This window comes from Lates calcarifer, linkage group LG10 (assembly GCF_001640805.2).
Source record: "Lates calcarifer isolate ASB-BC8 linkage group LG10, TLL_Latcal_v3, whole genome shotgun sequence".
Taxonomy (NCBI): Eukaryota; Metazoa; Chordata; class Actinopteri; family Centropomidae; genus Lates; species Lates calcarifer.
In genome coordinates, this window is record NC_066842.1 from 3,341,364 (window position 1) to 3,357,031 (window position 15,668).

General features: G+C 39.7%; 1 protein-coding gene across 1 annotated transcript in view; it reads left to right on the forward strand.

Annotated features, from left to right (window-relative positions):
* The first annotated feature begins 487 nt into the window (after positions 1–487).
* si:dkey-106n21.1 (solute carrier family 23 member 2) overlaps positions 488–15,668 on the forward strand; it is a 33,837-nt gene continuing 18,656 nt past the window's right edge. The window contains exons 1-4 of the mRNA XM_018692628.2: positions 488–1,210; positions 8,166–8,318; positions 13,589–13,746; positions 15,146–15,329. Of these exons, the coding sequence (XP_018548144.1) occupies positions 1,139–1,210; positions 8,166–8,318; positions 13,589–13,746; positions 15,146–15,329 (567 nt within the window). The 5' untranslated portion in view covers positions 488–1,138. The remainder of the gene's footprint in view (positions 1,211–8,165; positions 8,319–13,588; positions 13,747–15,145; positions 15,330–15,668) is intronic.

Genomic DNA, 15,668 nt, shown 5'->3' on the forward strand with positions numbered 1-15,668 from the left:
TAAACGTTTGTTGTATGTGCCACTAACTTCAAGCAAAACCTAAAAAGTGCACTTTGTGGAAATCAGATAATAAATTCAGCAGTTCAGTTTCAAATTCCTCAACTTCTGCTGTGTGGTGTTCTGTTGCCAGCTGTATTAATGAATCAATTTGAATGTGAAACTGTATAGTATTTAGAGCCATCCATAACTACCATGATAACAAGAAAAACATTAATTCTCAAAAAATTAAGTTAAATGTGTGTCAGACATCGTCGATGGACAACTTGCCTGGAGAATGACTTTCTAAGCTGCCAGCAAACATCAACTACATTTAAAAATCTTAATCATTAATAAAGGGCTATTGCAATATTCCAACAAGTCTGCAGTTATTAAATAATAAGCTGTTTATAAAGGGACGTGGGTCCAGATGCTGTTGGTAAGCTGTTGAACAGTTCATGTGAGTTGTCTTCCTGATGAATTACAGAACCAAGTAAAAAGACAAAGTAAGAATGATGCTGAAGGAAATAGCGCTTTAGTTATGGTTAGGGAAAGGTTGCACTCATGGTTAAATAACAGTAAATACTGGTGTCAAGGAAAGGTACAATAGAAGATCGTTTGTAAAAGCAAGTAGCAAAAGTAATGCTAATTTTTTAATTGAGTTTGAAAACCTGCAAATTGTTGTTGTTGTTTGGAAGTGAATGAAGTGAACGCAGGCTTTACTCCCTGAGTAAGGAGTGATTAATGAAAACTACCCAATGAGGCTTCATCCCAAAGTGTATTAATTCCAACCTTTTGATGAGAGAGGACCATTTTAATATGTATGACAAATTAAAGATTCATGTGACAAACGTGCTCGTCTCTCCTCATAGGATCCAATCGTCACACAACAACAGGCACATGACTGTAAGTCAGGGTAACTTAAGCCTACATTTGCTGAGCAGCAGACCAGAAACACTTCAGAGCAGCAGAGGAGATTACAAAATAACTGAGCCACTCTCTTTTTGACGGTGATACTCAGATTCCCTGGTGACGCGAGGCGGGTGTTAATGTTGTCGTCTTAGGTCTGCGGTCAGTCAGGGTTTTACTCATATCGCGCGTGTGTTTGAGTCCACTTGGGTACTCAGAAGCAACTATACCCAAACTTGCCTTGTTTACCAGAATGCAACTCACTACAGAGGAGAAAATAGAGCTTGGACTCAAGGAACAGGGAACCATCAATCCTGCATTTGCGGTGAGTGAAGCATCATCTTGATTCTCTCTTTAATTCTTCAGTTTGATTTTGTGACAGCGACAAAATCACAGCTTCAAATTCTGGATGAGGTTGCACTGTCACATGTAAGTGTTTTTAAAAAAAAAGAATTTAAAAATGAATTTTGAATATTTGAAACAGACCAAAAGAAAGTGAAGTACAGTTCTGTTTTCTTCCATTACCGCAGTAAGAGTTAATATAAGCCACTGTGGAATGTGAAATGACCAAAGTGTGCATGTTTTCCACAAAAGACGGGATATTTCAGTGCAATTGATTGCATGGTTTCAAAGTACGTGGTAAAGATCGGTCTCGAGTGTAGTCAAGACGGATCAAAGAGCCCCGAGCTGAAACTAGAAATGCTCTTTTGATAAAATGTCAACCAAGAAAGAGAAAATGAGTAAAGGATACTGAAGCGGGCACGTGTAGTGTGTGTGTGTGTGTGTGTGTGTGTGTTTGTGTGTGGTCTGGCTGCATGGGGTGTGCAAGTGTGCACAGCTGAGTCTGAGGGCGATGTTTTCCCGTCTTTTCTCCCCATCCCAATTAATGCAAGAATTCAGAAAAATAGGAACACAAAAACAAACAGCGCAGCGTTGACTGCAGATGTGTGAATACGTCAGACTGTTATGACAAAAACACCCTGATTAAACAGCTGTATCCTCAGTTTATTAATTGTGACTTGTTATATATGTTAGAAAAATTCTAAAACAAGATGGTAATATAGTCAACTCACCCTGTAGAAGATACAAAAAGCTGCATTTCAAACAAAAGATGTGTCATCACTGATATGTATTCTCATTCTATGGCAGCTTTAACAGCTGGACGCCATGTTTAGTTCCTTTTTAAGATTTTCTGTAGCATTTAAAGCTAAAAGCATCAACCACATTCACTTTGTCAGGCTAACTGACTTATAATAAAATGGAGGCAGATAAGGACACATACCTTTAACAATGAGACCAAAGATTTTCAGCATGTTGATTCCTGGATTTTATTTTGTAACTGGTACACCTGATATATTTTGCGTCTTTTCCACTGTTGTCATTTTTGGAGCTCACCAGTGAAACACAATGTTTTTTGTGTTTTTCTTGCAGTGCAGACAAGAGAGCTTTTGTTTTTTTTTTTTTTTTTTTTCCCCCAGTGCAACTTTGAGTCCAGGGAAAGTCAGGTAGTTAGGGTTTCATGTATCAGCACCAAAAACAAAGGCTGGCTTCACGTGAAAATAAAGTGTAGATACCTCTGGCCACTGGAACGTGGTCATGCTACAGTAACTCTGACCCCTGAGCTCCTTTTTGTTGTTGTTTTTAATGTGAGAATAGGGTCAGAGGCTCATTCTAGTATTTTGCTTATTGTAAATGATTCTGGAGGTGTCAAGAAACCGCACACATGTCAAAGCCAAACTAAATTAACCGATAGAAAGTGCTGTTTTCATGGTTATGGAAGGATTAAAATTACTGGCAACTGTTAGCACAGTGTGTGGAACTTCTGTATAAATGCTTTTGGGATGTGCGTGTTCTACACTGGATGGATATAAAACTAAAAAGTGCTTAAGAAATGACAAAAAAAAGTGTAGAACATTCACTGTGTTTAGAAAATAGTCAATACTTTGTGTATCACAGGCTCATAAACAGGGTTACAGCTCAGTTTAAACAGGACTCAAATCTTTAGCTGGATTTGGAAAAGTTTTATTTTTTAAAATTCAAGATTCACAGTTTTCAATGAAAATTTGTAGGAATGTTTAAGTGGGAGAGCAAGAGCACGAGAATGACTTGTTATCTCAAGTAGAATATGTTTTCTGTTTTATATGCAGATACTGCTCACAGTGAGGACAGCACAGGAGACATAGCAACAACAACAGCAAACACCAAACATGTTAGTAAAGTGAAATGGTCAGAAAAGGTGAAGAAGCTGAGAAACGGTTCGATGCTGCACTGACACGAGTGATGAGTGTTTGGGTGTGAACAATTTGTGCGAGTTACGATCAAACCTCGCGCTCCCTGACTCAAGAAAAAAACATACTTTCAGTAGGCAGCGAAAAGCTTCTGGGAACAGGCTTCTCGCCACATTAACTAGTAATCAGCTAGTGTACCTGCAGCATTTAAATATTAACTTAAAAAAAGAGAATAGAAAAAACAATGTAATGGACTGGAGACCTGTGGAATAAACCAACCCTTTTAGCAAAACATAACAAGTAACTATGTACAGTTTCCCCCCCTTTCCCTTTAATCTCTACTCTAAACTTGCAGACACATCTTAGTCAACAACACCTCATAGTTCATTTTTCATCTTAAGGGTTTGAACAATGACATCAGTTTGAATCTGGACAGCAAAATAAGTTCACAACAGAAAAACTAAAACGCTGAATCCTGCTGCATCTTTGAATCGTTGAACCACTTCTCAAGTTTTTTTCAGTGTGTTTTAGCGTCACACTGACCAGAAGAGCCTCTTGAAGATCATCCATGCAGCCAGCAACTTATCACACCCAACTTATCCGTCCCTATCGTCACGGCTCTGACATGGGAGGCACATATCTCATACTGTAATGAATTTCTATATCACACACACACACACACACACAGTCCTACCCAATGGTATGCAGCCACATGGATAGTTTTACTTTATTTTAGTATTTTTGGGCATTCTTGCCTTTTTAATAGAGATGTGACAGCACATGAGGAGAGAGGGGGGTTTTTATGCAACAAATGTTCTCAACCATAATCAAACCAGGCATATTGTAACTACATGGTCAGTATCTCATCCTGCCAGGCTTTTGAGATATCCATCCCTGAGAGTTCTGCTTCAGATAAAATGGAGGTGAGAGAAACTTTGTGGCACTCATGAAAGCAATTAAAATCTACAAATCATAAAGAAATGCAGATTTTTACAAACAGTAACGGTTAATTTAAGTGAATCTAACCTTTATAACCGTAAAAGGGAAACAGTATGTAGTTAGTATTTCTACCACTGGTTATCTTGGATCCCTCCACTTACACTGACTCCTGTCTAGTGCTCACCGGAGTGCAGGTAACCACTAGATGGAAGCAAATGGTCATGTAATCCCTATAACAGATGTCTTGTGTCCACTACCTGCTGAGAACTTCGTAACATGAGAGTAAATCAAAGGCAGAGAGGAAATGTGGTGCAGATGGGTCTGCATTTGCACGGTCCGTCTCTGTCATGTGACTCATGTGTGAGACAGATGCCACGGTGGGATGCGCATAACAAGGTGTTTTCTTTTGTTTGAAGTGCTGACCGAATGCCAGGCTCACCCTCTGAGACGCAGCAAGTTTCAGAGCGAAGCCTGTAGCACTCAGCAGTCATGGGACTTCTGGTGTGAAAAATCCTCAAATCCACTGCAGTCTGGATGTTGTCATGTGTGTTGGCTCAAGTGTGAGGAGGGTGGTGCAAAAGTCCAGACGTTGTTAATTGTACCTGATATGATACAGTACATTGAGGTAAACACAGTAGATGGTTTAGATTTAATTAGTTAATATCATTTTAAACTGAAAGAAAAGAAAAAAACTTTATTTCTATATGTTTTAACAATAGAAATTCATTACAGTATTTTTATTAAAAGAATCTATTATTAAAGTGAAAATTTAACCAATGTAAGACTGTGGTCTCTCATGTTGAGATGTAGCACACTGTACTGACCGGCAATGTTTGAACGGACTCTGTAGCTTTAGTCTTTAATTGTAGGGCTCTGTGAGCTGAGGAACATGATTGATGGTGGGTTTTAAAATGTATTTTGAGGTCTAAGAAAGTCAAAAAAGGTTTAGATATACAGTAGATGGGACCAGTGTCTTTATGCCATTTCATCCAGTGTTCAAATTCAGGGTGGGCTGAGGGAAAGTTGTTGTATTATCAAAGGTTTTGGTCAAAATGAAAACAATGGCATGATGTAGCTTTCTCTCCTCTGTCCAGCTCCAGTAATGTAATGTAGCTGCTACTTTTTCTGTAGCTATTCTGAAGACAAAGCCCATCTTTCTCCTTGTGTGACTATAATTCCTCCTCATCGTGATTAGGAGGACATCGTCTGAATTGTTGCTTGTTTACGCCCATGTTAACCTGTGAACTGGCTCCCTACAAACTTTTTAAAAAATGGTAAATCCAACAAAGTTTAAAAAGTGTATTGAACTTTTTTTATCACTGCTAAATTTGCTACACCTTGTCCTTTCAATGCCGTCTCATATGTCACAACCTAACCCCCCACCACCACACGCACACACCTCTTAACACTCTTCAAACACCCCTCCCTGAATACCTCTGTCACAGTTCAAACACTGGTGTCGTCCACTGACTTACACTTCAAACACACACATCCTCAAGAGACAAATGTACAAATACTTTGGAAACTGATCTGTCCCATGTGGACTGTGTTAAGAGGGAACTGACCTCTTTGCATTCGAAGCTTATAGATCATGTGGGACATCTTATACTGTACACGCAAATGTATGACAGAAAATATGTAATGCTGAAAACAGAGGCAGAATGTTTATGGTGATGTTTTCTGATGCGTAGCTGTCTTTCACAATTTACTGCAATATTATAGTGTTTACACATATGTAACCACCAAACCAGGTATTTTTTCAAACGGTCACATCCTCAAAAGGGTTTACACAAACCCACAGGAAACTGATCTGTCCCATGTGGCCTATTTTAAGAGGGAGTTGACCTCTTTGCATTTGAAGACAGCCCCTGGTCTCGCATATCAGGTGGCCCTTAAGGACCCCAGTCTTAATAGATATTGATGCAACTCGCGCTCACATCTGCCGTCATCAGCAATCACTTTTTCCCAGAGGATGCTGCAGAAACTCCCATAAAAACCAGGCTGCCTCTCCATTACGGACAATAAACACCTTCACACCTGTGAGCAGATATAACCTCAGGAGAGAATTATGTTCCGGCAGTAGTGTCAGATGTGTGTTTGTAAATCTTGTTTTTATTTGTATATAATCAAATAGTTTTGTCTGTCTCCGTCCTTTACCAGTATAATATAATATATTCACTTTTATCTGTGCATCACATTTGTCAGTAGTTTTAAGACTTGCTTTTCTCCATACCAAACCACAGGACCCTACTCTATCTGTCTTTGGATAATGGGAAGACAGGCCAAGTCTTCAGTGATACATACCCAAAGACCAGACCACACTTGATATCCATTTTTCTTACACTGCCTCGTGCTTGATCTCAACCAAGTGATTTAAATGACAGAAAAAATGAGAGAAAAATGGGTCTTTCCAGGAATAATACCTTTTCAAGAAAGGGCAGGATATACAAGGTTCTTTGGGTGTTTTAAAGAGTAAACCGATGTGAGCCTGGTAAAGGTTAATGGCTTTGCCTGGCGCTGTCGGTGTCATGCTCCAGACACTTAAACAGAAGCTAGAGCCAAAAAATAAGGGCACAGAGGTCCAGACCTCAGTAAATTTTCCCTGCTTGTTAAACCTGAATATGGTCAAGTAGACACACACTCATGCCTTTGACAGAGGTTCATGTTTCATACTGCTGGTAGCTGCTGTATAAGGTTTAGGTAGCTGTTGTAGCATTTTACTGATCTTTAGAATAATAAATTGGTTTTGGACAGAAGCTGATTTCTCGTTAAAACCATCAGATAAAGAAAAATGCGAGGAAAGCAACCACCTGTTTTCCTTGAAATCGATCCAACAGATTTAGAGTCTTATTACTCAACACAAATGCACATGTGGTTTTGTACACCTCTGTGGACATCTTCCAAATGTGCTCGCTAAAAATCCAAATGGGAGTGGCTGATGCAGTCCCCATGATATTGAACAGCAACAGACAGTGATCAACAAGAGGCACCTAGGTGGACGGCTCACTTTAAATCACAGCTGCACAATGACAAGCAACAAGATTGGTTCACGGCGTCAGGGAAGAGGCTGGTGAAATAAATCCTCACGACTTCAGCGTGGAGCAGTCATGCAATTGCAAAGTGAACTGAGAACAGTTGGCACAACATAAATAATGTTACTCGTTACTTGAGGCTGTAACAAGGTGATCGGAAGACGTATATTTAACCAGCTTTCCCAGGTGTTATAATCATAGCCTTTTGTTGGCCACTGTAAAATTCCTGACTTTTGTGCCGCCCAGTCATAGTAGCCCCCAGCAAAGCATGATGGTATATATATTGTGATGTGGAATATTGTCTAGAAACCATTCTATGACTATACTAAGTAGTACATTGGCTTGATTCAAAGAAATGCAAATATGTCACTCACATGACTGTATCGCACACATACCAGACTAAACATGTAATGAATACAATGCAGAAATATCTACGTTCATCTCCGTCTGTAAGCACTTACTTTCATACTTTTACATACAGCTTTGGCTGCAAATCCAATCTCAGTAAGTACGTTAAGACGTCAACCCAGCAAACTCAGTGCCTCCTTGTCAAAGCCTCACATCTTTAGTGATGATAAGAAGGATGTTGTGATCTCTGAAAGTGACAGAACATATTTTTACGTACCTTCATCAACACAGCATCTTGATAGGATTTTGGAGAGGTATGTTGTTCACCACCTGCCCTCCACTATTACCTACAAAGCCGTACCACACGCCATAAATCACATTGATTCCATTGTGTATGCTCAGTATTTATGTCTCCCATGTGGACTAAACTAAACCAACAGCTCTAGATTACAGTGAAGATAGAGGGCTTACCTTGAACTACCCTCAGTTTCAAAGACATAAAAACCCTAATCATTAGGAAACCTTTGGCCCTGTGAGAGTCTGGTATGCTCGTAGCAACAGTGAGTGACTGCTTTAAGGTGTGTTTGAAAATTTAGACCTGGGAGTTGATGTCCAAATAGTCTGGCTGGAATTAAAGGAAAAAAGAAAATAATGTTTTTTATTTGATGTTGCCGGATAAATGACATTACTGGTTTGATGACTTATTTGCCTTTGCTATTCTTCCCTCCAAAAGGGCAAAGACAGTGATGAACAGCCACAGCTGACAGTGGACATTGGGGAACCACACACAGAGGCCCTGGAGGAGGCTGCAGACGAAGGCGTAGATTTGGTTTACTCCCTCAATGACAGGCCACCGTGGTACCTCTGCATTCTGCTCGGCTTCCAGGTAAACGAACCCTGTGGCTTGTTGGGTCCAGAGGGATTGTGTTTGTTGTAGCGTTGTTATTGTCTTCCGTAAAGCAGAAAACCATCTATAAAGCTGCGTTACTTAATTTTTTGTCTCTAGAGGAATGAAGACACAAAGCCCTGGCATGTCTCTTTACCTGATGAATGTTAGTCCAACATTTATATGGCTTTAAGCTGTCTTATTTAAGCTCTGTTAACTCCTCAATCTTGTCAGATTTTTATGATGTTAGCTTCACAGTCCAACAGTCTGCTGCTACTGGAAACAAGATTGGTAGGATTTGGCAGTGAACCAGACTGTAAGTGCACTGCAACCCCTCGTTAGCTAAAAAGCTCCATAGCACTACAAACAAGCAGTCCATGTTTAACATTACATGAAGTCATTTAATTCAGTGCTAATATAAATATAAATAATTCAAAGGAATAAATAGCAGCTATGTTACAGTAAAGAGTTCTGTATTGCATTTTAAGCAACAGTATATTATTGTCAAGGGAGTAAGTACCATCCTAATCACTGTAAAAACATGCCTTGTAACCATGCCAGTGGCATTTCTTAAACGTCAATCCCTACTTTATCAAGTGAGCTTCTTCCCAGCATAAAACAGGGTGGTCCTTCTTGGACAAACATTTGCAAATTATGAAAGATTTTGCTTCCAGAAAGCACCCTTCTCCTGTTTTGTGTATTTTAACAGATTACTATGAACATTTTTTATTCTCAGCAAAGGTCTAACTGATCACTGACAGCAATTATTATCATCATGACAACATTTCCGCGGTAATAAACTTTGGGTTATATCATTTACAGTGCTTAGAACAAATTTCAGTACTCTTACATTTTTATGTGATTCACAGCGCTTGATGTTGAGGATGTCATACCCTTTATAAGCAGCTGTCACTTACATTACATCAGTAATCCACAGGGACTTGATTCTGACATTAAACCTTAACCTTAAACCTCTTAATCCATCACTTCTCAACATATCAGAATGAGTTGTACTGGAGGAGATTATTTATAACAGAGGACTTTCTTTGGTTTATTATAGGCAGACATCTGGGACGAGAGAAGATGATCTCCACAGATAGAAAATATTTTAAATGTACAGGTTGTACAGGAAAAGGGACATGATAAAAAAAAGTTGTACCCTCTGGTAGTTGTGGTTACATAAGAAAATCAGAAGACCAGAAGGTCATGAGTTTGATCTCTGAGCAGAGCAGCCGTGACATTAGAATCACGCAGTCAAATTAGTTACGAGGAAGCCCTGAAAAAAGTGTTGCTCATGAATCAACAATTTACATATTTTTAGAGCGTGTTATTTCCAGTGTCTCTGTGCATTCAAGGCCTTAAGTTGAACTACATACAATGGAAAAGCAAATAACACAGCTATGATAATTCTAACCATTGGCTACTTAGTTTCTGGGTTTCTCCAGTGTTTTGCTCTTAGTTATGTGCATTTCTCTGAAGAAAAACACACTGTGGAGCACAGCGAAGGTATAAACCACAGCCTCATACACTTCAGTTATTTTCAGTGATAGAAGACATTTGTTGTATGTTATTCATCATCACAATGCTTAACCCTTGTTTATATGGCAATACTGTTGACACCAATAAAAGAATAGTGCCCCCCCTCCAGTGTAAGTTATCTAAAGGGTGCTGTTGTTTGGTGGCCCCCCGACTACAAGATAAAATGTTTGGAGACACACTCTGGTCTTTAAAACATAAAAACTGGAGAAGGGAAGTTTATCGTCCACCCAGTTGTCTTTTGTTTGCCCCTCACAGTTGGATCCTATTACTTTTACAGCTGCAACAACCTCCTTTTCCACAGGGATCATTACCTTTCTCCAGCTTTTCAATTTTTAGGACCCCTTGCACTTCCCTCTGTCACCTCGCTGTTTTTACTTGAGCACGAACTGCATTCGTAGAACTGAAAAGATCACTCATCAGGCAAGAATTACTGAAATCCTCTGCACTCAGCTTCTCAAATGTGAATCTATTATTATAGAATTACATTAAGTTGATAATAATTTTACTTAGAAATATGGTGGCACAGTCTCCAGAAGTATATTACTGCAACTTCCCTGCTACTGCTGCATTGTTGAAAAGAAAAAAAACCAAGATCGATGACAGTAACAAAGGTTAACATGTACTAACATGAGGCGGCACATTTCTTTTAGCACAAAAAAAAACATAGAAGCAGGAGTCGACCAAAACAGAAAAGCTGTAAATTCCCATGTGGTTCATGCAAGAAAACATGTGTCCAAGCTATGTGGGTCACCTCAGAGTTATAACAAAAGCTCGGACATTTGACATTTGAAGTGTTTTTGATCGCTAATGTTACACACTATATCCTGTCATTAAAGAGCGTGTGATCAATCTCAGGCAGCAGCATTCACCAGACACCTCATCTGACTGTTGGAGGGCATGTCACTGGGGTTACCAGGTTGTCTCCTCCCTGCATTTAATTCACTTTAAGATCCTTCCAGAAGGCTCAGTATGTATTTCCAGAATCTGACCACCCGTTAACTCTCAGCTACATTATCTCACACCTAAACTTATTGTAGACTTCTCCGTAGTTTCCAGCACTAGTCTGTCAGTTCTCAAATGCTTTAAACTTTGACAGGCAACCACAACAGGCCAGTGCTCCATTTTATTTTTCCAGTAATTCAGATAAAAATCGCCTGTAAACATTCCTTTTATTTGTAACCCAAAAAGTAAATAGTGTTGCTGTTGGGGAACTATTTTGAGCTGTGGATTAGTTCAGATTTTGTTTTTTAGTGAACATTTCCGGCGGTGCATGTGGGATTTACTCAACACTACTCAAGCAAGTGGGAACATTGGCAGAGTTTTTTTTTCTTCTTTCTTTTCTAATTGTTTTTGGACACCAATAGAGGCCTTTGGCAAAGAGGCAGAACACATGTCTGGCTTTGGCTACACAGGCAATACTTGCTTGAAGAGTCAATTCATTGCAGATTTTAGGCTTTCATGGGATTTCTTGACAATAAAAAACAAAGATATAAAATATCACCAGCTTGATCCTTTAACTACATCAATCTGTCTTTCATTGTCTGTCATTTTCGTGGATCTGTGTCCCTTTTCCGAGAGGTTCGCCTTTCTTCCTGTTGCTTCAGTACAAAAGAACTGCAATAAATAACACAGTTGGTTTATTTATTACATTATTTAGTGCTCGGTTCATTGCCACATTAGATTTGGTGTTACACATGTATGAGATATTCTCTGGGAGCACGTGAACGAGATAATTTCAAAAGTATTACCTTTGGGATTAACAAATTCAGAAGGAAGAGAAATTGGCCCTTGATTGCAACCAGTAAAGTAGATCAGATAGTTTTTAGGTTTTGGTTAACGTACAACAATGTAATGTACTTTAGCACGCTAATAAGAGATCACATCTTCCATTTTAAACCCTTTTTTTCTGACCCTGAATTATGCCTCCTGTTATTATTTGGTAGATTTTGGGTAAATTTACCTCTTATCATGGTAAAATATTCATCTGTGCATGATTATATTCTTTTGTAGATTAGATTTTTCAGATTTTCCAATCGTATACTCAAAACAAGGTGAGAATAAGCACAGAAAATGTCAGGCCAATGACCCGTTGGTTGCACGTGCTGCGCGAGTGTCACTTCCACGTTCAATTTGTAAACACACTAAAGTTTATACAGCTGTAAAGAGGAGCTTCTGTCAGTCTGAAATGAATATACATTTACAGGAGATGACATGAGGCCTCATAAGCAACCTTCTTCCTGAAGGAATCCTCCCAGTTTCCTCTGTCATGAAACTAACCTTCAGCAGCTCCCTCTGACTTATGGGAGTTGTAGGTTCCAAAATACCCCCATAAATCTGGTGAGGCCTATCAACATCTGTGTTGGATTTTTTTTTCCCTTCGCCTAAATTCTTTTGGATCAATGGCAATCCCCCCCACCCCTCAACACACATATACACACACATGGATAGAGTGTGTGGGACAGTTAAGACTCGCAGTTGAGCTGTAGAAGTTCAAGATGTACAAGAATATCTCACTTTACCTCATATAATTCCCTTTGTACAGAATGTTCTGATTTTGGCAGATTTATAACCAAATAATACAAATATAAAAGCTGAATACTGCAATCCATAACGTCATTAACAGAACAGATATGGCATTAGCGTGTCTGCCTTTAAAAAAAAAGTTACTCATGCACTTTAAAACATAAAATTTATAAATGTGATGCAGTAATGATAAGTACAGCCTGTGCTTTTTAAACAGGACCATAGACGTTATAGATTCTAGTGACAGAAGATCATTTCAACTTGCCAATATTTGGGATTTGTCGTAAAACTAAGCAAAGGTTTTATGCTCTGCAGGGAGCGGGTACCTTACACCATATGCAATCCAATCCAATCATAAATAAATACAACCTTTAGGGGTCTTGTAATGTTCAGTTTTACTGAGACTGGTCCAGGAAAACCTCAACCATCAAGGTGGAACGTCAGAGAACGCTCATGTAAATCATTCCTGTCGTCTCATTTTGAACCGTTTTGGAGGGCTTTGACAAACAATGTTGTGGTGATGGGGGGGGGGCACCAGAGTGGGCCACACTAATACAAATTGATTTAGGAGACAATGACTAACGACCTGTTTGCTCACTTGGAAGACTTATTGGTGCATGAATGAGCCAGAGTGAGTCTTGATTTATGTCAGTACATAGCTCAGATCAGATTGCAGCATGAAACATTTACGTTGTCTGATAATGTGACCTGGCGTGCCAGGTACAGTATTATCACAGCTGCCCGAGCTACTGCTGAGGTATACAGGATTCTACTGCATGCCACCCCCCCATGTTTCCTCTGTATCTACTGTAACTGTAAATAAAGAAAATATGAAGACCACAGGGCATAGGAGATGGAGTGGATCACCATTTGGAAGTTCATGGTTTGATCCCTGGCTCCTCCCATCCACATTTTAAAGAATCCTTTGGCATGATACTGAACTTTCAAATTGCCTCTGATATACCGTAGATTATATGAGTGTTAGCGTGCTGTACATCTAAATAAATGCAGTCTATGTGGTAGAATGGGTTGTTCACCAATTGTTTTAATTTGCGTTACCTTTTCCTTTTTGTTTTTTGTTTGTTAAATAGTCAGATTTTGGGTGATGTTGCGCTGGGTTGTTCAAAACAGAAACTGTGCAGATACATCTCCGCTATTATGAAGATCTTTACATTTTTCAACGCATTCTTTTTCTTCTGCTTCTGCAGCATTACATCCTGGCTTTCGGCGGCATCATTGCAATACCGCTCATCCTGGCCGAGCCCCTCTGCATAAAGGACAATAACGCTGCCAAAAGTCAGCTCATCTCCACCATTTTCTTTGTGTCAGGATTTTGTACGCTGCTGCAGACGGCAGTCGGTACCAGGTAATACCCTCACTGCCTCACAGCACCTTTGAACCAGGAAGTAACAGGCCACACAGAGATGTTGATAGAGTTTTAAAGAAGTTACAACATTCTCTTTCTCACACACACACACACAGATTTGACAGCTTCTGCTCCTCTGTTAACTCCTTAGGTCCTTAAACCTTATGGAATGGTGTTTATTTATGTGTGCGTGTCATGTTTTAAGTGCTGATGTCAGTCAGGTTTAAGATTTACAGCAGGTACACACTGAGGGAATGCCCCAGTTAAGGATGTTTTTCAAGATGGAGTTAGCTGCTTTGATGGTTTCATAAAACTCCTGCCCAGACAAAGCAGCACTGAGCTGTGTTTGCAACCGGCTGAAGTTGCAGCTTAGCTCAGAGACCCCTGTGGTGGTTCATGTGGACTTAAACTGTGAGTCAGGGTTCTACGTGACAGTAACACCGGAGATGAGATTTACATAGTTTTCCTTAAAGCCTTATGCCCTCCAAAGTTTGTTCCGTTTTTAACCTGAGATGTGAAATCCTGGGAGTTGTTTGGCTGTTTGGAAAATCCATCTGTAACTGTATGTATGTATCAATCTCTGTGTTGTACAACAGTGCAGCTGCCTCCCACACAAATAGTACTGTACAATACAGTTCAAGGCTCCACACACACACACACTCCGGCCCCCTCAGCACTGCTGTAACAGTAAGCCTGAGCAAATAGCTAATGCTTTTGTTTGAGTTCTCCACCTACACAGTTTGGCAAAAGCTTAAAAGGACAAAAATGAGATCCTAGCAAACACTTTGACATTGAATAATAATCAAGTTAGTCTTTATTTTTATTGCACATTTGAACTGCTTTGTGAAGAAAAAGAGTAAAAGGATAAAAACACCACGGCACGCAGACAAAAGCGGATAGAAATACGCTGCAACACCACAAAAGCAAAGAAAATAGTGCTGTAAAAACATGTGTTTCTGTTAGAATTATAAGCAACTAGTTCAGAGTTTAAGCTAAAAATGTACAGCCAGCTCAGCAAGAGGCTGACATTTTCTGAAATTAGAAGCTGGGACCTAGAATCTGTATGTTGATGGTCTCAGACAGTTTCTAAAGTGATTATATTGTGAGATTCTGCCTCTGTGAGGTGAACATTTAAAGCTGGTTTGAAATGAGATGATAGATATTTGTGAAATCCTTGCTGAGAAAAGTTGGATTCATTTTAACCCACCTGAAAAGCACTTGCACCAACACTGTTTTGCTCCCAGACTGAACCAACAGGATTCCCATTCTGTGGGAAAAACCTCATTAAAACTCTCGGCACTCCCCTCAGGGCTTGTGTTGAGCATATCCAGGTCAGGCAGTCTGCAGAGACCTGATATACTCTGCTCACCTTTAACCCCTTTGCCTTATTGACTTGAAGGTTACCGATCCTCCAGGGTGGGACCTTCAGTTTCATCACGCCGACCCTGGCCATTCTTGCTTTGCCCAAGTGGCAGTGTCCGGCCCCAAAAGCACCTGTGATGTTGTCCATGCAGCTGCAGAATGGCACCAGCTCACTGCAAATGGACAATTCTGACGAGGTCTGGATGTCACGAATGCGTGAGGTATGTAGAATATGGAGTTGAGCCAGGAGCTGATTATGAGTCCCTCACAGTGTGTGCCCTGACAGGGAATCCAATCGATCACCCTAGCAGTGCTAACGGATTTAATGGGAATGATGAGGACCCCGTATCTTCTTGTCACACCTTAATGTTGTATGAAACAGTCATATGCTTCAGAGAAGTTTGGGACTCAAACCTAGAAATTAAGACACAATAGAAATTTAGCCAGAAGCTTAAACCTTTAGCTCAAAAAAGAGTTAAAAATGCCAAACAGTTTGGTAAAGTATGACCATAAAAAAAAAAAAAAAAAAACTGGAAATGCAAGTAAAAATGTATGTGAAA